The 24,470-nt window shown below is 38.8% G+C and overlaps 1 protein-coding gene across 3 annotated transcripts in view; it reads left to right on the top strand.

Moving 5' to 3' along the window:
- The window catches only part of SPAG16 (sperm associated antigen 16), a 204,557-nt gene that overhangs the window by 140,359 nt on the left and 39,728 nt on the right, over positions 1–24,470 (top strand). For all 3 annotated transcript variants that reach the window (XM_087949368.1, XM_087949367.1, XM_087949369.1), the window contains one exon: positions 17,610–17,736. In XM_087949368.1, the coding sequence (XP_087805494.1) occupies positions 17,610–17,736 (127 nt within the window). The remainder of the gene's footprint in view (positions 1–17,609; positions 17,737–24,470) is intronic.

Raw genomic sequence — 24,470 nt, 5'->3', positions numbered from 1 at the left:
AGTATCCATTTGTGACATGCTATGTTGAAATCATTACAAAACTATACTGATATTAATCATGCTTAAGTTATGTATTATTTATGCTAAACAATAGCTTAGGAAAGAAGGCTTTTCTTTGTAGAAGCTGGAATGGGATTATCAAAAATATTCCATACGATATTAACCTTCTTTTAAAGTACATAAAGTAATTGTGACAATTGATCATGGGAAAGTGGTGTGCATAATGCATTTTAACTTCAACAAAGCATTTGATAAAGACTCTCATGAGAGCCTAATAGAAGAATAAGCCTAGACAATGGTATCCAGTTAGGATTAAGATAAGATGATCCTCCTAGTTCAACACATAACCCCTAGCGCCACCACAAATCGAAGCCAGCAGAATTGCTAATGGGCCACTAACTCAGGTCACAAGTAGACAGGCTACATCCAAATTACAATGCAGAGGGACCCACTGATTCGACTAGTCAGCACTGGTCATTTTACATAGGGGACTTAGTGTATGCCCACAACTATACCGGGAGGACTGCCTGGGTCCCTGCCAAAATAATCACAATTACAGGCCCTCGTTCTTACTGGGTGGAATTAGAAGACGGTAAGATATGGAAGAGGCATTTTGACCAACTCCAGGGCCAAGTAAGACACTCTGTCCTAAGACAACCAGAAGGGGAACTGGCCCTAACAACTAAGATCCCTATACACTCCGAACAACAAACTGAAACTCCATCTACAATTAGCTCAAATCCGAATCAGCAACGCATACACATACCTGAAGAACCAAGAATCCAGTGAAGAGTTCTCAGGGAACCAATTCCGGCAGAGCCAGCCATGCCCCAAGAAAACTTCCAGGCATTTCCATTGGTTGACTCCAGAGCAGCAGCAGAACTGACTGTTCAGGCTGCCGCCGCTGCTCCAACTGAATTGCGCAGGTCAAGTAGAGCCTACCATCACCCCACCTACCTGCATGACTATGTCAGTTAAACATTGCTGATTGGGTAATGCTCTTTCCTAGAGGGGAGGGATGTTGAATATGCTAATGAGGGAAACCAAGGGATGAAGATTTCTCTCTAGTCCACCTTTCCAGTGGGAAAATAATGGTTTAAAATCATTGTTCCGCCGTGCTGGCAGGAAATTGGATGAACCTCATTGGTTGGGCTGCCTGAAAGCTCCCTTTAAAAGAGGGAGCTGCCAGACAGTCACTTTGCTTCATTGTACTGGTCAACTAATAAAGGGTTGTAGTCACTACCCTGAGCGTTCTGCCTCTTCAATCAGCCCCAACTTAACATAAGCAGTGTGGACAAAAGCCAGGAAAAGCTTCCTCAGGGAAAGGTAAAAAAGAACCAAGTTGTTAAGGAAACAATGGAAAAAATGTCACCTGAAACAGACAAAAGAAGTTGGGCCAGAACAAACGGGGAGCCCCTCCCCAAGTCTCACCAGAACAAAGCAGGGACTTTGTGGGATAAAAGAGGTCCTGGAACCCACCCACTCTTTGAGTTGTCTTTGGACCCAGACTTGGCAGCTTCTGTCCTTCTGACTAGTGCCTGCCAGCCTAGTTGAGTATGTGGGTAAGTGTGGATGTGTATGTGTTTGTGTGAAAGAACAAATAGATATACATTGTAACTAATAAAGTTTGCCATGACTTTAAATTTGTGTGTTCTGAAAAACTGTGCCTCAGTGTTCAGTTGAAAGTGATTTGAGTGTGGCAATTTTCCAGGGCTGTGATTGTGTGAGTGAGTAACCGTAAATTGAACCTGGGAGCACATGTGTAACAACTGCCTGGGCTAGTCCTTGCAGTTTTCTTGGCAAGATTCTTCAGAATTATCTTGCCATTGCTTGCTTATTTGGGCTGAGAGAGAATAACTGCTTTGTGCTCAGGGTGGGACTAAAATTCCCACTGTCCAGCCTGATACCTAAATCACCACACCAAACTGGGTTGCATCATTTGTATAAGGAATTTGTATGAGAATCAGGTGGTGCAACATATTGTGCAGGCAAAAAAGAACTAGATGAACAGTGTGATGCAGCAGGGGGAAAAAGCAAATGTAACCTCAGGGTGCATCAATAAAGTATCAAAAGAAGTCTGCATTTCTGTTCCTCTCTATCTTCTCTATTGTTCAGCTTGCATTTGAAGTCAACTTGAGGAGATAGATTTCAGATGTACATCAGGAAAAGCTGTATAAAAGTAAAAATCTTTCTCTGGCTTTAGAGATAGTGAGTTCTCTTTGGCTGGAGCTCATTAACTGTATAGCTGTGTTTGGGGGGATACAGTAGTAGTGAATTCCAGCTATGAATAAACAAGTTGATATATTTTATGCCTGTATGTACAAGAGATGATGAAGAAATTTACTGAATTCCAATATTGGTTAAACTTAGCAATATACATAGTCAGTCTAAATCAAAATGTATCTACACATCCATGCTCAAACTTTTTAGATAGTTTAGAAAGTTACAGTCATACAGTCACAAGTGGGACTGTAAAGGTTCTCACAGCCCTCTTTTTGACTCATGCAGTATACAGGTCCTCGATTGAAGGCAGGTTGGTAGTAATTGTTTTTTCAATTTGTCCTTATAGGAGTCAATCACTTATTGCCTGCATACCAATACCAAATAAACTTTGACCTTCCTCACCAGCATTGGTCAATTTTGAACAGGATCCATGCCCAACATGATGTCTGCCAGGAGTCCTTTTTTAAGTGGGGTCATATCTCTACCCCTCAATGTGACTGTGGTGCTCCTTGACAAAATAACCATCACATTGTGTCCGAATGTCCATCAAGAGCTTACACTGGCCCAATGTCTGATTTTTTCAACATAGACCACCCTGTCCTTGAATGGCTGGGTGGACTGGATGTTTGAAGCACTATAAGTCCATGTATTTGCCATACACCATATGTTTTGGCAGAATCTCATCTGCCTTCATCAGGCTTCTGTATAGTGTTCATCTGTGAGTCAGACTTTTACAGTGGTTTCAGATTTAACTTTGGGGCAGCCTATTGCTGTGCCAGAATGGTTTTTTTCTTCATCCTGATTGGTTGGGAGTCTTGGTCTGTGTTTATTGGTCTTGGAGTTTGCTGTGTTCTGCTTGATTGGTGTTTCTAATATCTTCTGTCTGTTTTTTGGCTCTTTTTGTATCTTGATTGGCTGGCAACATTAGTTACTTTATTGGAGGCCTTTAGTGCAGCTTGGCTCCGGGTAAATGGATGGCTATCATTAGTTAGGAAGCAAGGTTTCATCTGGGTGCCTGGTAGGGGTGTGTTTGAGCTGGAGGTATCAGGGGGGATCTGTTTGTGCCCAGATGTTTGCCTGGCTTGTGGTGTGGAGATTTTTTTGTTTGTGAGTGCAGGCTTCCAAATGATTGACAGTCTGGTGGAATCATCTCTTCTATTCATGCTTTCTGGTCTTTTTTCAATCTCTATGGCTTCTCTGATGATTCTGTGGCTGGGGTTTTCTATAGTGGCTAGGGTTTTGGTGCCATTGAAGTTAATGCTATGACCTGTGGCTTCCATGTGTTGGACTAGTGGAACTAACAGAACACTGCTTAACCAAAACACATTTCATATACAAAGGACAAAGATACAAACAAATTGAAGGAACCCCTATGGGATCACCACTGTCACCCGTTATTGCAAACCTGTTCATGGAAGAATTCGAATCCAGAGCCCTGGCCAATGCCATCCACAAACCCAAACTATGGTTAAGATACATCGATGACACATTTGTGATTTGGCCCCATGGAAAAGAAAACCTAAACAATTTCCTAACACACCTAAACAGCATACACCCCAAAATCAAGTTCACCAACGGAAACAAACAAACAACTACCATTCCTAGATGTACTAATCTACAAAATAAAAGATGGCACACTAGGACACACCATATACCAGAAGAAAACACACACCAACCGCTACCTCAACGCCCAATCCCACCACCACCCAGCACAGATAAACTCCATGGCCAAAACACTAATTGCTAGAACCAAACGCCTGGCAGACAAGACATACATAAAGACTGAACTATGCACCCTGACTAAAGTACTGACAGCCAACAGCTTCCACAAAAGCAAAATCATCGGCATCATCCACAAAAACACACTGAGATATAATGGAGACCTAGAAGATGAACAGACCTATGGAACAGCTGTCCTGCCCTATATAAGAGGTACTAGAGACAATATTAGTAAGATACTACACAGGCATCACATCAAGACTGCCTCCAAAACAGACAGAAAAATAGCAGCCATCCTTAGAAACCCAAAGATAAAATTGACCTGGAAAACCAAGGCATATATGAAGTCCCCTGTGCATCATGCCCGGCCACATACATTGGACAGACCAATAGAAGAATAAGTACCCGCCTAGATGAACACAAAAATGCAGTAAAAAAGCTGGAACACACTTCCTCACTAGTCCAACACATGAAAGCCACAGGTTATAGCCACAGGTCATAGCATCAACTTCACCAAAACCCTAGCCACTATAGAAAACCCCAGCCACAGAATTATCAGAGAAGCCATAGAAATTGAAAGACCTGAAAGCATGAATAGAAGAGATGATTCCACCAGACTGTCAATCATTTGGAAGCCTGCACTCACAAACAAAAAAATCTCCACACCACAAGCCAGGCAAACACCTGGGCACAAACAGATCCCCCTGATACCTCCAGCTCAAACACACCCCAACCAGGCACCCAGATGAAACCTTGCTTCCTAACTAATGATAGCCGTCCATTTACCCGGAGCCAAGCTGCACTAAAGGCCTCCAATACAGGAACACAATGTTGCCAGCCAATCAAGACACACAAAAAAGCCACAAAACAGACAGAAGATATTAGAAACACCAATCAAGCAGAACACAGCAAACTCCGAGACCAATAAACACAGACCAAGACTCCCAACCAATCAGGATGAAGAAAAAACCATTCTGGCACAGCAGTAGGCTAGCCCCAAATTTAAAACTGAAACAACTGTAAAGTCTGACTCACAGACGAACACAATACAGAAGCCTGATGATGGCAGATGAGATTCTGCCGAAAGCGTTGCTACAACTTTAAAAGCACAACTACAATGGTATTCGGCTTGGTTCGGTATTTTCCCACGTCATTATAGTTGTGCTTTTAAAGTTGTAGCAACGTTTCAGCAGAATCCCATCTGCCATTATCAGGCTTCTGTATTGTGTCCGTCTGTGAGTCAGACTTTTACAGTGGTTTCAGATTTAAATTTGGGGCAGCCTATTGCTGTGCCAGAATGGTTTTTTCTTCATCCTGATTGGTTGGGAGTCTTGGTCTGTGTTTATTGGTCTCAGAGTTTGCTGTGTTCTGCTTGATTGGTGTCTCTAATATCTTCTGTCTGTTTTTGGCTCTTTTTGTATCTTGATTGGCTGGCAGCATTGTGTTACTTTATTGGAGGTCTTTAGTGCAGCTTGGCTTCGGGTAAATGGGCGGCTATCATTAATTAGGAAGCTGGGTTTCATCTGGGTGCCTGGTTGGGATGTGTTTGAGCTGGAGGTATCAGGGGATCTGTTTGTGCCCAGGTGTTTGCCTGGCTTGTGGTGTGGAGATTTTTTGTTTGTGAGTGCAGGCTTCAAATGATTGACAGCCTGGTGGAATCATCTCTTCTGTTCATGCTTTCTGGTCTTTTTTCAATCTCTATGGCTTCTCTGATGATTCTGTGGCTGGAATTTTCTATGGTGGCTAAGGTTTTGGTGCCATTGAAGTTGATGCTATGACCTGTGGCTTCCATGTGTTGGACTAGTGAGGAAGTGTGTTCCAGCTTTTTGACTGCATTTTTGTGTTCATCCAGGTGGGTGCTTATTCTTCTATTGGTCTGTCCAATGTATGTGGCCGGGCATGATGCACAGGGGACTTCGTATATGCCTTGGTTTTCCAGGTCAATTTTGTCTTTGGGGTTTCTGAGGATGGCTGCTATTTTTCTGTCTGTTTTGAAGGCAGTCTTGATGTGGTGTCTGTATAGTATCTTACTAATTTTGTCTGTAGTGCCTCTTATGTAGGGCAGGACAGCTGTTCCATGGGTCTGTTCATCTTCTGGGTCTCTATTATGTCTCAGTGTGTTTTTGTGGATCAAGTTGGTGATTTTGCTTTTGTGGAAGCCGTTGGCTGTCAATATTTTAGTCAGGGTGCATAGTTCAGTCTTAATGTGTGTCTTGTCTGCCAGGCGTTTGGTTCTAGTAATTAGTGTTTTAGCCACGGAGTTTATCTGTGCTGGGTGGTGGTGGGATTGGGCGTTGAGGTAGCGGTTGGTGTGTGTTTTCTTCTGGTATATGGTGTGTCCTAGTGTGCCATCTGTTTTTTGTAGATTAGTACATCTAGGAATGGTAGTTGTTTGTTTGTTTCTGTTTCCATGGTGAACTTGATTTTGGGGTGTGCGCTGTTTAGGTGTGTTAGGAAATTGTTTAGGTTTTCTTGTCCATGGGGCCAAATCACGAATGTGTCATCGATGTATCTTAACCATAGTTTGGGTTTGAGGATGGCATTGGCCAGGGCTCTGGATTAATTCTTCCATGAACAGGTTTGCAATGACAGGTGACAGTGGTGATCCCATGGGGCTCCTTCTATTTGTTTGTATCTTTGTCCTTTGTATATGAAATATGTGTTGGTTAAGCAGTGTTCTGTTAGTTCCATGAGGTGTTTAGCTGGTTGGTATTTATTTTTGATGATTTCAAGGGTCTCTTTTATCGGGACTTGAGTGAATAGTGAAACCACGTCAAAACTTACAAGCAGATCTTCTTGCTCCACGTGTAGATCTTTGATCATTTCCAAGAAGTGGTATGAGTTTTTACATGAGAAGCTGCTGTTTCAGCATGGGGCTGTAGCTCTTTTGCTAGGTGTTTAGCTAGGTTTTGTAGTGGTGCTCCTCTGGAGCTGACTATGGGTCTGAGGGTATGCCTTCTTTGTGTATTTTTGGGAGGACGTATAGTTTGGGGCATCTGGAAGATTTCTCTCTGGGTATGATCGTGTGTTGGATCTTTTTGCTTATGTGGCTGGTTATAATTTTCTTCTTGGTTAATTTTTCCAGATATGTGGTTGGGTCTGTGTTTATGGGTTTGTATGTGGAGTCTTGAAGTAGGTCTGTCAATTTTGTTTTGTAGTCTTTTCTGTCCATTACTACAGTGGCATTCCCTTTATCTGCTGGGAGGATGATTATGCTGCTGTCTCTTTTCAGGGTTTGTAGCGCTTTAATTTCATTTTGTTGTAAGTTGCTTTTTGGTGGTTTGCTTGTGCATAGGATGTTGGTAACTTGGTGTCTTATTTTATCAGCTTCATCTGTATTTAATTTAGTTAGGCTGGATTCTACTGCAGATATGATGGATTCTGTGGGGATTTTTTGGGGTGCTATAGCATAGTTGAATCCTTTGGTTAGGACTTCTGTTTCTGTTTTGGTGAGTTCTCTGTTGGAAACATTGTACACTAATTGTTTCAGGTGTTGTTGTGAGTTGTTGGGGTTTTCTTGTCATGTTCTAATTTCTTTAATTTTTTCAAGAGCTTTGCCTGTTCGTAAGTGCTTGAAGATTCAGCTCTCCAAGTTGTGAGTTGTTTTATCTTGTCCCAAAGTAGAGGGTGGATTTTGCTGCTCAATTCCAGGTGTAGTGCTAGCAAATCTTTGTTTAACTGATCTAATTGGAATCTCTTACTGTGGAGCTCGTTCCTTAGTAGAGCCATTTCAGTTCTTTTCAGGATATGTTTGGTGGCTGCTGTGCTTTGATGAAATTTTAATTTGAAACAGGTTGGTGTAGTATTGTTATCTCTGCAGCTGCGTAGGAATTGGAGGTCACATAGTATTCCTGCTCTTTTAATTTCCAGTTTCTCGTAGGTTTTGATCTGGCTGTTTAATCCCTCCCGTAGAGGTTTGATATTTGTTTTCTTAAGTTTTCGCAGGTACTTACATGTATGGCCTTCAGCTTTGTTCGGGTATTTTCCCACGTCATTATAGTTGTGCTTTTAAAGTTGTAGCAACGTTTCAGCAGAATCCCATCTGCCATCATCAGGCTTCTGTATTGTGTCCGTCTGTGAGTCAGACTTTTACAGTGGTTTCAGATTTAAATTTGGGGCAGCCTATTGCTGTGCCAGAATGGTTTTTCTTCATCCTGATTGGTTGGGAGTCTTGGTCTGTGTTTATTGGTCTCGGAGTTTGCTGTGTTCTGCTTGATTGGTGTCTCTAATATCTTCTGTCTGTTTTTGGCTCTTTTTGTATCTTGATTGGCTGGCAGCATTGTGTTACTTTATTGGAGGTCTTTAGTGCAGCTTGGCTTCGGGTAAATGGACGGCTATCATTAATTAGGAAGCTGGGTTTCATCTGGGTGCCTGGTTGGGATGTGTTTGAGCTGGAGGTATCAGGGGATCTGTTTGTGCCCAGGTGTTTGCCTGGCTTGTGGTGTGGAGATTTTTTGTTTGTGAGTGCAGGCTTCCAAATGATTGACAGCCTGGTGGAATCATCTCTTCTGTTCATGCTTTCTGGTCTTTTTCAATCTCTATGGCTTCTCTGATGATTCTGTGGCTGGAATTTTCTATGGTGGCTAAGGTTTTGGTGCCATTGAAGTTGATGCTATGACCTGTGGCTTCCATGTGTTGGACTAGTGAGGAAGTGTGTTCCAGCTTTTTGACTGCATTTTTGTGTTCATCCAGGTGGGTGCTTATTCTTCTATTGGTCTGTCCAATGTATGTGGCCGGGCATGATGCACAGGGGACTTCGTATATGCCTTGGTTTTCCAGGTCAATTTTGTCTTTGGGGTTTCTGAGGATGGCTGCTATTTTTCTGTCTGTTTTGAAGGCAGTCTTGATGTGGTGTCTGTATAGTATCTTACTAATTTTGTCTGTAGTGCCTCTTATGTAGGGCAGGACAGCTGTTCCATGGGTCTGTTCATCTTCTGGGTCTCTATTATGTCTCAGTGTGTTTTTGTGGATCAAGTTGGTGATTTTGCTTTTGTGGAAGCCGTTGGCTGTCAATATTTTAGTCAGGGTGCATAGTTCAGTCTTAATGTGTGTCTTGTCTGCCAGGCGTTTGGTTCTAGTAATTAGTGTTTTAGCCACGGAGTTTATCTGTGCTGGGTGGTGGTGGGATTGGGCGTTGAGGTAGCGGTTGGTGTGTGTTTTCTTCTGGTATATGGTGTGTCCTAGTGTGCCATCTGTTTTTTTGTAGATTAGTACATCTAGGAATGGTAGTTGTTTGTTTGTTTCTGTTTCCATGGTGAACTTGATTTTGGGGTGTGCGCTGTTTAGGTGTGTTAGGAAATTGTTTAGGTTTTCTTGTCCATGGGGCCAAATCACGAATGTGTCATCGATGTATCTTAACCATAGTTTGGGTTTGAGGATGGCATTGGCCAGGGCTCTGGATTCGAATTCTTCCATGAACAGGTTTGCAATGACAGGTGACAGTGGTGATCCCATGGGGGCTCCTTCTATTTGTTTGTATCTTTGTCCTTTGTATATGAAATATGTGTTGGTTAAGCAGTGTTCTGTTAGTTCCAACACATGGTCCAACACATGGAAGCCACAGGTCATAGCATCAACTTCAATGGCACCAAAACCTTAGCCACCATAGAAAATTCCAGCCACAGAATCATCAGAGAAGCCATAGAGATTGAAAAAGACCAGAAAGCATGAACAGAAGAGATGATTCCACCAGGCTGTCAATCATTTGGAAGCCTGCACTCACAAACAAAAAATCTCCACACCACAAGCCAGGCAAACACCTGGGCACAAACAGATCCCCTGATACCTCCAGCTCAAACACATCCCAACCAGGCACCCAGATGAAACCCAGCTTCCTAAATAATGATAGCCGTCCATTTACCCGAAGCCAAGCTGCACTAAAGACCTCCAATAAAGTAACACAATGCTGCCAGCCAATCAAGATACAAAAAGAGCCAAAAACAGACAGAAGATATTAGAGACACCAATCAAGTAGAACACAGCAAACTCCGAGACCAATAAACACAGACCAAGACTCCCAACCAATCAGGATGAAGAAAAACCATTCTGGCACAGCAATAGGTTGCCCCAAATTTAAATCTGAAACCACTGTAAAAGTCTGACTCACAGACGGACACAATACAGAAGCCTGATGATGGCAGATGGGATTCTGCTGAAACGTTGCTACAACTTTAAAAGCACAACTATAATGATGTGGGAAAATACCCGAACAAAGCTGAAGGCCATACATGTAAGTACCCGCGAAAACTTAAGAAAATATATATATATATTATTGGTTACAGTTCAGTTGCTCATAATTTCAATAGTGCATGAAAGGAAAAGATCATGGAAATATAGGTTTCCTTAGATTAGTTATTGAATTTATGAGAAATGGCAATTTTTTGCAGTTGACATTTCTATATTTCAATATAACCCATAAGAGCAATAATTCAGAACAAGTCTTATGTTATTTGAATCTGAGCTGAATAACATTTTACATTCATTCTTTTACAGCTAAGAAAATCACAGAGTTCTTTCTTAGCAATATGTTATATCCCTGCATGGAACTGATTTTGCTATATGGCAAGTAACAATTGAACATAGTAAAGAGAAGGGCAGGGTACCTTGCAAAATAATAACAATTATAGAAGGATTGAAAACTTCCCTATGCTTCCCTCTAACTTCCCTGGAATTAATTTAAGCATTGGGGGCGTGGGGGGACGCATAGTCAAAAGTCCCATGTATTATCAGTGCCTTAAAACATCAATCCTGAAAACAAAATATACTACTTAAGAAGTTTCTTATTTTCTCAGTGATATTTCAGTTTATTTCAAGATCAAATTTATAGATTTTAAGGATATTGTATAAGAGACAGAATGGCTAGGATCCAAATAACTTCCTAACTAATTTAATCTAAAACTATTTTGATCTTTTCCTTATATGTACATTTCCCCATTTCCTGCATCTGAATAGAATTGTTAACAACTGTTCAAAGGAGTTCTCCAAAAGGAGATGTTGATATGGTTGTTTTATTAGTAAACTCTCAAACAAACAAAAAACAGAATAATGATGATGTCAACATGTAAAGGAGCAATAAATGCAACTTTATTTCATTACTATTCAAATATTGCCAAACCATGTGTTGTGAAAGCAGAGCAAATACCTCAATAATTCAAAAATAAAAGAATGAATAAAATCTAAGCCTGTTTATGCAGATTAGTAGCAAAACGTAGGAACTTCAAACCCTGAACAACGGATACCCATTTTGGTATAATGGTTAAGTACTGTCTGACCATCCATTCTGCTCTTCCCTTACACATGAAAATTGGGTGACTTTGATCCAGTTTTGGTACCTAAAATTCTTAGCTTATCTGCAAGTATATATAGTATATGCAAATTAGGATCTTTGTTTTGATTATACTATGGCATGATCACCATCGTTTCTTTGTATTGTTAGTCTTACAAACAGAAAAGAATATTTGTAGCTCAGGGTTGAACTGTGAGTTCCTTGGTGCTCTCTGAGCTTGGCTCTTTTCCTGCAGACATTTCATTACCCAACTCAGTAACATCATCTGTGCTAGAAAGGAGTAGGACCCCTTATTTTGTTTCTGGTAATGTATCTGTATCTGGATATGTATTTCTGCCTGGAAGTTTAGTGGTGAATTAAGCCTGCAGTATTTGCCTTTCTCCCATTGTCTCAATTAGCTTCTTAACCCTGATTTACATAATCAGATATTTGCACTTTCATCTGACATCAAGAATCCCATTCTGACAGAGAATTTAGACTACCAGCTTTTCATCCATTCTACTAACAGCAGAAAAACTAAGAAAACCACAAATATTCTCTTGCTCTTGAGCAGAGAGAAATTTGTTCTGAATGAATAGATAGTGACAAGGAAAGAAATTAGATGAACTTGTACAAAACTACTCTTGCTTGCTATTGTGTAAAAAACAAAGATTGAATTTTCACAGAGAACATTACAGTATAGAGTATAGTTTAATATTCCACAAGTACAGGTTAATTTGTTCAATAATTATGGGATACATATTGTTATTGTATTAGTCTTATTAGATTATAAAACAATCTATCAATTTACCAAAAAAAAGGATATTCAAGTCAATATTTCAAAGGTTAGTGCTGTCAATGTTGAAAATTCCAATAAAGAAACAAAGGACAGCAACACAAAGAATAATTCTTACTTTAAGATTCAGAGGTTTATTTCCTGAGCAATTTGGAACATAAACAACCATCATAACAACACAATATCACAACATTACTTACATTAATAACCCATTGTAATGAGGTCCAGTGACATAACTGAGCCCAGCAAGGAGTAGCTATGGCCAGTAGCACCGAACTCATCCCAAGACTTTCTTTTTATACTTTTCTGCACACATTTCACACTTTCTTACTGACAGACAGTCTCCACATATACCCCTGTACATCTCAAATCTCTATCCTTATTTTTCGCGGTTTCATCCTCAGCAGGATTACAAATAGTTCTGATCCACTTTGAAATCTTTCTATCTAAAACTTTGGTTCATGTAGATTTTCAGGACCTTCTTTTTCCACTTAGGCCTTATTGATTCTAATAGATCAATGGGCTATGTTTTCATTTCCCACAGTGCTCATATCAGGTACACATTATTAGGTTGATTTTCTAATAAAGAGCCATGGAGAAAATCTATCTATGTGGTTGCTAAGTGTCAGTGACAACTTTATGACATAATCTAACACAGAGAGAGAAGAGAAGAGAGCTGGAAGAGACCTTGGAGATCTTCTAATCCAGCACCCTGTGCAAGCAGGAAACTCTCTACCATTTCAGTCCAGTTTCTTCTTAAAAGCCTTCAGTGATGAAGTTCCCACAAAGTCTGAAGGCAAGCTGTTCCAGTAGTTAACTGTCTGCACTGTTAGGAAGTTTCTCCTTATTTCCAGGTTGCTTCTCTCCTTGATTAGTTTCCATCCATTGTTTCTTGTCTTGCCCTCCAGTGCTTTGGAAAATAAATTGACCCCCTCCTCTTTGTGGCAGCCCCTCAAATAGTGGAATAATACTATCATGTCATCCCTTATTCTTCTTTTTTTTAGATTAGCCAGATCCAAAATCTGCAGCCATTCTTCATATGGTTTAGCCTCCAAACCTCTTAGTTGTTCTTCTCTGAACTTTTTCCAAACTCTCAATCTCTAAGGTACTTAACAGATCAGGTATTAGTTTAGGAATACTAGATAATAAATTTCCATGCCTTAACAAATAAGGAATTTTAGATGCGTCAATAGGATTAACATAAAACAAACCAGATAGCCAATGCTTAGCTTGAATAAAGTGTCAATTAGGGAAAAGTTCCATTTCCCCTCTCAAAGTACAGTTTTTCAGAGAACATGCAGGTTAAGGGATTATAATTATGAACCACTATTTTCCATATGAATGTTACATGGCAAAGAATACAAAATTGATTCTCAAAGAAGCAAGGGTTGCAATTCTTGCCAGTGTTAAAGAGGATTGAAATGACTCAAGTTGAACCAAGAGACAGCTCACTTCTGCATTTTCTGAGTTTTATTATTCCAATCCATAGTAAAAATTAACATGAACTATAAGTTGACAATGTGGAAAATTGTTTCAAGAAAATAATTGAAGAATAGTTTATTTACAAATAATCAATAGTTTATTTGTATTTATTTATATGCATCTATAGATGTATAAGATGATTTACTAGTGAACTCATGAAGCTATTTTGAAATAAATAATGTGAAGCAATGCAAGTAGAAATATCTCTTAAATTATATAAACCAATTTCTGAGATAAATTCATTTCAGCACATTTGTCAAAATACTAAAACTTGGTTCCTGTTTTGAGCTTCCCCAAAGACGGACCGCTGACCGCGATCGTGCACGGCTTTGGTTTGTGCTTTGGCATCTGAGAGCCCCAATCCTTTGGATTCGGGGCAGAAGCTACCTCGTAGGGGTGGCGGAGGAAGGGGAGACTGTCAGCTGGGTAGAGAGGAGTTGCAAATCCCCTCCCCAGCTTGGCAATTGCTCCCTCCTGAAGACGCCTGAAGCGGTGGTCTAAAATGGCCACCCTGAAGGGGAAGATTAGACTGGAATAAGATTGTGCAGGAGAGAGAGAAAGAAGCGAACAGCAGGAGGAATGGGATGATATAATCAAATGGAAGATACCCCCAAGATTAACATTTCAAAGAATCTTTAAGAAAGGATCTAAGCGGCGAAGAGAAAGAGAAAAAAAAAGATGTGAATTGCTTTTGATAGCGTCAGGGCTTCGAAACCGCAAAAGGTAGAAGCTGGAGAAGGAACTATATAATCAACTTGGATAAGTATACTTTGATTTTATATTGGCATTAATAAAGCTGAACTATAGACTGTTAAAGAGGAAATTTAATATCAACGGGATTTGATCTTTTTCTTGTTGGAAAATTGTGGTTTAAAAAGCTCTGAATAATAGAGAAGAAAAAAGAAACGAGGGGGTGAAGATTTAGCATAATAAAGAGTGCCATCTCAGTTAAACTCAACTTGTTTTTCTTTTAAAAAACTCTTGTTTCTTGAAATTGCATGGAAATTGATACAATAAAGGAAGAACTTTGAAAAATTGAAACATTGTAAAAAAGAAAGAATTAGGAAGATTCTGCCTTTGGATTAGTTGCTGATTCTGACATGAATTTGGCACTGGATTAGCGGAGACTTAAAAACTTGAGAGGAAGAAAAGTTGACTGTTGGAAATAAACTTTAAAGATACTATTTGGATCAAATTGCAAATCAGAAAGTTGTAAAATGGCGATTTCTCTTCTGGCATTAAAAATGGAACTCAGAAAAATGAAAGAAACACTACAAGAACGAGGTGAATTGCTGGGTTTTGCTTTAAAATTTATTGAAAATGCAACAGCAGAATATGAACAACAAAGACAAAAGTCAGAATAGGAGGTGGACCAAATCATAAAAGAGACTATCTTTAGTGATCATCGAGAACCAAGAACTCTTGAAAGAAAGAAGAAAAGAGTTGGAAATAAATACAGGAGATTTAAGAAATTAAATAAAAAGGGGAATATCCGAAAAATTAAAAAAGGGAAAAAGAGTCAGCAGAAATTCAAAGGGCTAAAGGAAGCTATAAATAGAGAGAGGGATAAAACCTGGAGTGAAAGAACAAAGGAGAAAAGACGGGGAAAGAAGGACAAGAAACAGGTTTTGGAAACAAAGAAATATGGGAATTGTAAAAAAATGGGGAAATCCTTAATTGGACACAGAGATAATGGGTGATTATTATATAGAAAGGGGATTCTGCAAAGTATTGAGAGGTAATATAAATAAATTTATAGTTACGAAATAGGGACATATAGACTGACAAGATGGAAAAACAGAATTGTTATTTTTTGGATAATGGAATCTAATGCTCTTCCTCTTTATGTAGAGAGATAATTGTAACAAATAATGGAATAAGTATATTAGATATATTGAAATATTTTTAAGATTGGAATGTTGGCTTTTTTGGTTTAAATATGAATGGAATAATTAATGGAATATGTGTATTAAATATATGGAAATAAAGGAAATGATATAGGAGGAGAGCTGAAATGGAATTAACTTTAGGGCTTTTACTGTTTGAATGAGTAGATTAATATGTCCTTTTTTGGGGGGCGGGATTTAATGAAATTTAAAAGGAGAAAAATCATGCAGAATCTGATTTATATATGCTATGTAGTTTTAAAGGGATTATTAAGTTTAATGTTTTAGGTAATAATGTTAAATGTTTTAACAAGATTTAAAAGGGGTGAAAATAAATGAATTTATAACTTAGAGGTGGCGCACTTATATTGAGATTTCAGGGGGCAAACCAATTTATAGAAGAAGTGTCTTTTTTAAATTAGAATTTAAGATGAAATATACAAATGTGACAGTTAAAAGTACTAAAGTATAATGATTATGAAGTTATCATAAGTGAATTAAATAATGAGATAAATATTTGGAATAATACAATAAAATAGAAAATGTATAAAAGCACTGTTAAGATAAGGAATTGGATATAAAAATTGAATATGTAACCATGGTCATATTTGTATGTATATGTAAAACCTGTAACCATGCTGTTCACTAAAAAAGAGATGTTAAAATATGGAAAACTGAATAAAACTTGTTTAAAAAAAATACTAAAACTTACTGGTGTGGTGCCAAAATAGAAGATAAGTTTACAAGATAAATTAAAATATCTGGGTACAGTCTAAGGCTCCAAATTATAAACATAGTAGGTTTATTACTGAATGAGATCTACATTAGATCGGATTTATTCTAATTTATAGAGAAATCAAATATGATACCAAAATCTTCTATCAAAGAAATGTTGTAATGGAAAATGTTTCTTGCATAACTACAAAACATGCATGGGTACCAATATGTCAGCTACTATAAAAGAAAAGACAGAATTTTCAGAATTTTTAATAGCAAGAGTAAGGTTTATAATTACATTAAAAAGAAAAAGTGCTGAAGAATGTTCTTTGCTCTTGACACATGTGATCTCAGCTCCTTTGAGTCTAGGTACTCTCCATGGTTAACATTGGTTTCATTTCAAAATTCAAAGTTGGGTTGTGCATGCTTAATACTTGGATGGAAGACTATCAAGAAATCCTAGAACAGTTGGGTATCCTAGGAATTCAAGAAAACAAAGGAAGAAATAAAATTAATTTGCTTTGTGGTATATGTGCATGAAATCACCAACAGTTTGTCTCAAAAAGATTTTATTTTTGACTGAAGGGATTAAGTCATAACCTGTTACAATTATTGAAAATAGCAACAGCACTTAGACATATATGCTGCTTGATAGTGTTTTACAGCCCTCTCTAAGCAGTTTTACAGAGTCAGCATATTGCCAACAATCTGGGTCCTTGTTTTACTGACCTTGGAAGGATGGAAGGTTGAGTCAACCCTAAGCCTGGTGAGATTCGAACTGCCAAATTGCAGGCAGCTGGCAGGTAGCAGAAGTAGCCTGCAGTACTGCATTCTAACCACTGTGCCATTGCGGCTCCATGTAGAGGAGAATGAAAAATTGGGGCAAAAAAAAAAAACCTCTTCCAAATTTATAGTAAACTAAAAGTGAGTTGTAAACCAAAGACAGAAAAACAAATTTTGTGAGATATCTAACTATTGTCTTGCTTTTACTATAACCTTCTACCAATCTATTTGTTTATTGGACATATGCTCCCTATTTCAAATATATAACTCTGGGCAATATTACAGAATTAATATTTTAATACATTAAAAGGATAATATATATGAAAAGATGAAACCCATCCAGCAAACACAGCAATCAATAGTCAACATAACCATTCACTCACACACAGGGGGCAGGATGTGGGTGCTATCTCCTTTTAGATAAGAAGCAGAATAAAATGGTTGTGTATGAACCTGTATGCGGAGATAGCCAGAAGAAGTTTATGAAGCAACCACGTAAGCCTGGCAGAAAAGGCAGATTTACTGATTGATAGACAAGTACTTTGAACAGTTTCTTGTGTGTTGCAAGTATTTCTTTCAAAAGATTTACATAGCCATACAGTGACATTCAGGATGAAATATTTAGGGAAATGACTCCTATATTTTCTCTTAGAGACATTTGAAGTTTTAACATGTCCACCTTTATATTATAATCATGTTTTTTCCCCTCTTCCTCCCCTCCCCTCCCTGTGCTTTACAGGGAGATACAATTGTTTCCTGTGATTCTTATGGTGTATTGAAACTGTGGGATGTTCGGAGGGGAGTCCCAATGATCTCCATTGATGCTGGTCCACACCCTGGCAATCAGGTGGCTTTTGATCCTTCCGGTAAGATCCTTCTTGACACAGGAGATATAAGGCACAAAGGTTTTACCAAGGCCGTTTGTCTGCAGTGCTGGATTTATTAAGAGTTTTAGAAACCTAATTAGATGTAATTCTACCATTGTCTTGTACATATGTAGAACAGACTTCAGAGGTGAAAAAGAAACAAACATAAAATGTTGCTTTCATTGAAATTAATGAAATCAACAGAAACAAACCCATAGAAGAAATATGAAGGCTGCATAATATTTTTTTTTTCTGTGAATCCAAAACTTATACAAGTATTCCTAATAAACAATAGACTTTATTCATGCCATAACAAATAGCCTTAGATTTATAAGGAAATTAAATATATATGAAATGGGTTAGTTTCACAATGCTTCCCAGGGCAGAAATTGCATCTGTCATCAAGTTGTGCTTTTTGTCCCTTAATATTAAAATAAGCACTCACTAAAAACATCCAGGGTTTTTTTTATATTTAAAATTTCCTAGCTGGAATACCGTATTTGCCGGCGTATAAGACGACTTTTTTGCCCTGAAAAACATGCCTCCAATTGGGGGGGTCGTCTTATATGCCGGGTCGTCTTATACGCCAGCAAATAGTAATTGGGAAGCACTGCGGCTGCCCGCGCTGAGGCACTTTGCGCACCGTGGAAGCGAATCCCGTGAAGCCGAAAGGAGCAGCCAGCCTTCTCCCAGCTCCCAAGGAAAGCGAGGCTCGCACCGCCCGAGCTCTGCTGAGGTATCCAGCTGGGGCTGTCAGGAGTTGTTACCGCTGGCGCGGCTCCACGCGGCTCCAGTCCTGCGTTGCCTCGGGAAGGAAAGGCAAAACCAGGAGCCGCTGCTGCCATTGCAAAGCGCCGCCGCGGCTCTTCCTTTTGCCTTCCCTTCCCGAGGCAACGCGGGACTGGAGCCGCGCGAGCCGTGCCAGCGGTAACAACTCCTGACAGCCCCAGCCGGATACCTCAGCGGAGCCCGGGCGGTGCGAGCCTCGCTTCCTTGGGAGCTGGGAGAAGGCTGGCTGCTCCTTTCGGCTTCACGGATTCTTTCCACGTGCGCAAAAGTGCCTCAAAAAAAAAAAAAGTGCAAAAGTGGAAGGCGTGCGGAAGAGGGGGCGAGTATATAACAAACTATATTTTGAGTGGAAATGTTGGGGGGTCGTCTTATACGCCGGGTCGTCTTATACGCCGGCATATACGGTAATTGCATTTTTGTACTGTCACAGTTAGATTCCTTTCACAAATACCCAAAACTATTTCAAAAGAAAGTTTCCCATAAACTTGCATAGACTCGCACACGTAAGCCTAACTCAGAAGAGTTACTCAAGCTACTCAAATCTAGCTACTCAAATCAATTAATCTAGAGGTAAATAGAAGAGAATGAATATATGTAGCTCATGATTGAACTGTGGAGTTAGTGGTGTTCTTTGAACTTGGTTCAAGTAGACAGCACCTAGTTAGATAATAAAACGTAAAGAATTCCACAATTTAAATATCTTATTGTTTCAGGTATTGACCCATTCATAATGAAATTCTAAACCATCCCCACTAAAAATTATACATAGATACTATTCCTGAAGTATCAGATAGCCATTAGAACTGATAACCTGATGTCCCATAAATTTAGTCGGTCCATTTTTAAAACCATAAATACTGTATATGCATTATCACATTTGATAGCTGCAAATTCTGTGGCTGAATTGTGCCTTATGAAAAAAAGGCTTTCTTTTATTGATCCTGAATCTTCTCATTTAATTTGAATGAATTATTCTAACGTGAGAACTAATAGCAATTGCTGTATTTATTTTGAATTTATAACTAACTGCATAACTGCAGTAGACTAAAACAATTGAAAGAATAATTTAATAAAATGCCCATGACATATAATAATCTCCACAGATTCAAAATGGTTGGTAAAAGTTATTTCTTTATGATTTGTGGGTGAGCATTTTAAACAAATAACATTTTTAATGCTTTTAGAACAGGGGGGAATGGCATTTTTCATCTCATGCAGCCTCTCTTTGAAGCAAGCAAAAATAATTGATCTTCTTCCTAAAGAGCTGTTTTATTTCCCTTTTTTTAAATTGAATGACTCTTATCCTTAAAAATAAGATTATTTTCTTCCTTCCTTTCTTCAAGCAAATATTCCCTTTACAAACGAAGTACTATACTTCCTTCTTATAATAATTGCATTCAGCTTAGTTTCATAAAATGATTACCCTGATTTATACAGGCCCTTGGCTTTTCTGCTTATTAGCTGTCCCTGAGCCAGCTGCTCTGTTGTGAACTCACTCTGATAGATCTACTACATGCAGAGTGGCTGCCAGCAAGAATGCAATGTATGAGAATTCTCCTATTGTTCAAGCAACCCATAATACCCTCCATGCTTTTCAGAATGAAGCCCTTTCTGAGCACCTTCTCAATATTTCCAATAAGGGTTTTTTGCTCAGAAAAAGTGTACCCACTCCTGAAACAGCATCACCAAGTGGGAACTGTTGCTTTAAATCTAGGCTGCAACAGCTCTCATGTTGCTAAACCTGAGGCTGTTGCAAGTGAACTGACCCCAAGAAGGCAAAGAAGCAGTATACAAACTGTGTTACCCAAGCTGTAGGAACTGCTGAGGATGTGCCAGAAGAAACATTGATTGACTTATTCAGTGCATTGTCAGAACCTGAGCAAGTTAACATCATTCAAAGATTGGATGACCTAAAAGAGTCATTGACAACACTACAGCAAAGCCTCTATTTAATTTGGCTTCACTAACCACACAATCTTGTGACAATGTATTTAATCAACAAACTGCCTCTACTTTAACAGTAAAAGAAGGTACTGTCACACAGGCTGACTGTGGGGTAAATGCACTGACTGACCCAACCTCTGAGAAACAACTGAAAGACAAAGGGCTTCATCACACAGTGCCCCCTAAGCTGACAAACACTAAGGAGATAATCTAGCTTCCATCTTCAATTGATTTAGAAGCTCCCATAACAGCTTTTCACAAGATGAATCCTCAGCTATGCCACTCCAAAAATGGACATAAATCTACATTTATAGATTTAAACCAGAGTACCTGCCCATTGGGAAAAAAAATCTTTCTTGGAGCAAGAGCAAAGGCATACTGGCAACCGAGATATAGAGGATCAACAACAAGTTCTGCAACCCATGAAGAGAAATATCGAACCTCACAACAATTGTGTTTATATGGGAAGCTTAGATGATATTGATCTGGCTCCAATGTCAAGTTGACATCTGACATCTTTACCATCCAGCCAATTAACCAAGCCAGATCATCTTGCTTCTGGGAACCCCATACAGTTGGTGACCTGGAACATAGTGGTCTGGAAAGGGATAGTTGATAGTGGACTAATGAGCTTTTTCTCTAGATTTGACGTAATAGCCCTTCAAGAAACTTGGCAAACCGAAGTGGACGAACCAGTACAACTGCCAGGCTTTCAGGGATGGGCCTCCCCAGCCCAAAAAACAAAGAACAAAGGGAGACTCTCTGGTGGACTATGCATTCTTATAAAGCAAGAGTTGCAATGGCAGGGAGAGAAATTATATAACGAAGATAAGTATCTGTACTTTCTAGCTGTCAAATTTGAATATGACCAGTTTGAGTTAATATTGGTAAATGTGTATATTCCCCCAAGCACATCCCAGCACTATAATTCCGAATAATGGATGTGCTTGGAAGTTATCCTAGAAGATATAGCAATACTGTATCCTCAGTCCATAGTGGTTTTATTAGGAGATCTGAACACTAGACTGGGTCCCTCTTTGTATGAGCTTGCCTAGAAGAAGGGAATCCCAGGGGAGTTCTTTGAAAATCATCCTCAGTGGCTCTCGAGAGATTGTAAAAGTAATGCCGCTGGTTTGCTTCTAGTCTCCTTAATTTTTAAGGGTAATCTCCAAATTTTGGGAGGTAAGGATAAGAATTACATATACCCTTATACATACCACTCAACTAATTCAAGCAGTGTACTGGATCCCTTTTGTGTGTCTAAAGATAAGGCTGACCTCTTCTCGGAGGTCACAGTACACCTTAGCGACAATAGCGATCATCAGCCTATAAGTGTGACATTGCGAGGCCGTTCAGATTTAAGACCATATAACATGGCTGACAGATGGCTTATTAGAATAAGGCTAGAAAGTAGAATTTGTATTTCATCAATCGGCCTTCAGTCATCGAATCATCAGCTGGAGCTAATGTTGAATAATAATGCAATGCTTGGTTTCAAATACTCCAAAATACACACTATTTCATGCAGCTCAGAGAAGCAAAATCACAAAAATCATTAAAAACTATGCATTTTATTCATCATGTCATTGGGGGTAATCATTCTGTTTTTCAAAGTCCTAGGGTTTGCATCAACATTTTACTAGCCCTGTTTTGAGCCAACAGTGTGCAGCAGCAGCCAAAAAAGCTAATATAATCCTGGGTTGTATAAACAAAGGCATAGAATCAAGATCACATGAAATACCACTGTATAAAACCATAGTAAGACCACACCTAAAATTCTGCAACCAATTTTAGTCACCATACTACAAAAAAAGATGTTGAGACTTTGGAAAAAGTTCAGAGAAGAGTAACTAAGATGATCAAAGGCCTGGAGACTAAAACATATGAAGAACGGCTACAGGATTTGGATTTGGTTAGTCTAAAGAAAAAAAGAATTAGGGGTGACATGATAGTAGTATTCCAGTATTTGAGGGGCTGTATTTGAATATTTGAGGGTCTAGTATTGTAAGAGGTGGTAGCATGGGAAGGTTTCTTTTAAAGTCAACCACCATTTCTACGGTTTTGAGTGTGTTCAGTTCTAGATTGTTCCGGTTATACTACGAGGCAAGTTATACAACTTCCTGTCTGTATGATGATTCAGATGAGACCAATCACTGTTGTATCATCTGCAAACTTCAGTATTTTAACAGATGGATCATTTGAGATGCAGTCATTGGTATATAGGGAGAAGAGAAGTGGAGAAAGCACACGGCCTTGTGAGGTGGGGGGGCTTGTACAGGTATCAGATGTGATTCTGCCTAGCTTCACCTGCTGCTTCCTGTTTGTTAGGAAGCTTATGATTATGAAAGATAGATGAAAAAGCATTTTCCATCTATACTTTTACTCTTAGAGCTTATGTGAACATATACTTGATAATTAATTTAAATCCTTACTTCTAAATATCAAACTCATTTGAAACGTAACTGTTTTTCAGATAATATAGATTATATTTATTTTTGCTAAATGTTTACCTAATTTTTCTTATCTATGGATTCTCAATTTATCTGATTTTATCAATTTATCAATAGGAATTATAAAATGCTCCATTCAAATAGAAAAAATAATAAGAGAAACCGGATTTGAGGAGATACTGTTTTTATTGCTTATTACTACTGCCTATCTTCTAAAAGCTAGATATTGCTAGCCAGATTAAAGCTAGATAACTGCAGGTATCTTTTCATAGTCTTGTAGCCTGAGATGCTTTGAATTGCAGTTATCAGCATGACAATGATAGGTAATGGGCTCTCTAGTTATACAGGCAGTAGAAGTCTCCAGGTTGGAAAGGCTACTATAAAAATTCTATCTAGAATAGAACAAAGCAAACAAATGTATCAACTTCAGTATGTTGCTGTTTAGAGGACTGGAATTATCTATTGTAATGACATCTGGAACAAAGGCTAGTACAATGGATATAAGATCTTCCTGTGCATACAAGGCATTCAGATTTGGAAAGGCTATTCATATGATAAATTAGTAGATTTAAATCCATCTGACAAACTGCCTGTCCTGATACTTGTTTCCTGTATTTTATCCTGCAATTTCAATACTTTGCATTAATGTTGCCACTATTTTTCTACAATTTTTTGCTGCTAATTCCCAAACCCAATTAAAATGCAAACAGAAGAATATAAAAGCTTGAGCTTTGATAAAAGGCAGAAAAATAAGTAAACCATTGGAGAGGGTTGATGTATGATTATAATGTGCACATATTACCCGAAATATTTAGATTATTAAAAATCTGACTCAAAATCTATAAGGTTCACCTCTCTTGAGCCATTAAATCAATAAATGTTGTGTCTTGCAATTTCATAACAACTTTTCCGTAATGAGTGTTGAGTTTCAGATTAAAATAGGTTGTTGTAATTTTAGTTCAAAGCTATTACAATTCCTCTATTAATAGCTGATAAAAGGAAGGTTAGTGCAGTAACAAAATGATTTACATAGAATCAAAATTAGTATGATCTGAAATATTGCACATATTTGATAGATTTGTCTTATGGAAGGTTCACAAGTAGAGGTAGATTTCATGCAGAATATTTCTTAAGATGATCCAATCTACAATGAATGTTGCATGTCTCAGTGGCAAAGGCTTTTTAGAAAGACATCAAAAGGCTTTGCAAATGGAGGAAAGGCTTTGATGCTTCAGATCTTCCCTTTGTTTGCAAAGTCTTTTGCCACAGATCTTGTCCAGGCCTCCGTTTGCAGAGAACAGAGACCTAAAGTACCCTGAGATCACACAAGATCATTAGTACAAGATCTCGTGCTACTCATTTCGTGTGATCTTGCAGTACTTTAGGTCTCCCTTCTCTGTGAACGCACTGAAGGCCTAAAGCACCGAAACAGGCCAAGAAACTGAAGACTCACTAGATCTTTACAAGGTGAGTATCCATAGGCCTAGTTCCTGTGGAGACCTCACTGGGGTTGGGGTGGGGGAATAGGCAGAGAGAATGTCTGTGGTTTTT

The sequence above is a fragment of the Notechis scutatus genome, chromosome 1 (genome assembly GCF_049901735.1).
Source record: "Notechis scutatus isolate UNSWTSFEM ecotype Mainland chromosome 1, rNotScu1.2, whole genome shotgun sequence".
NCBI lineage: Eukaryota > Metazoa > Chordata > Lepidosauria > Squamata > Elapidae > Notechis > Notechis scutatus.
This window is presented reverse-complemented; position numbering and strand designations above follow the sequence as displayed.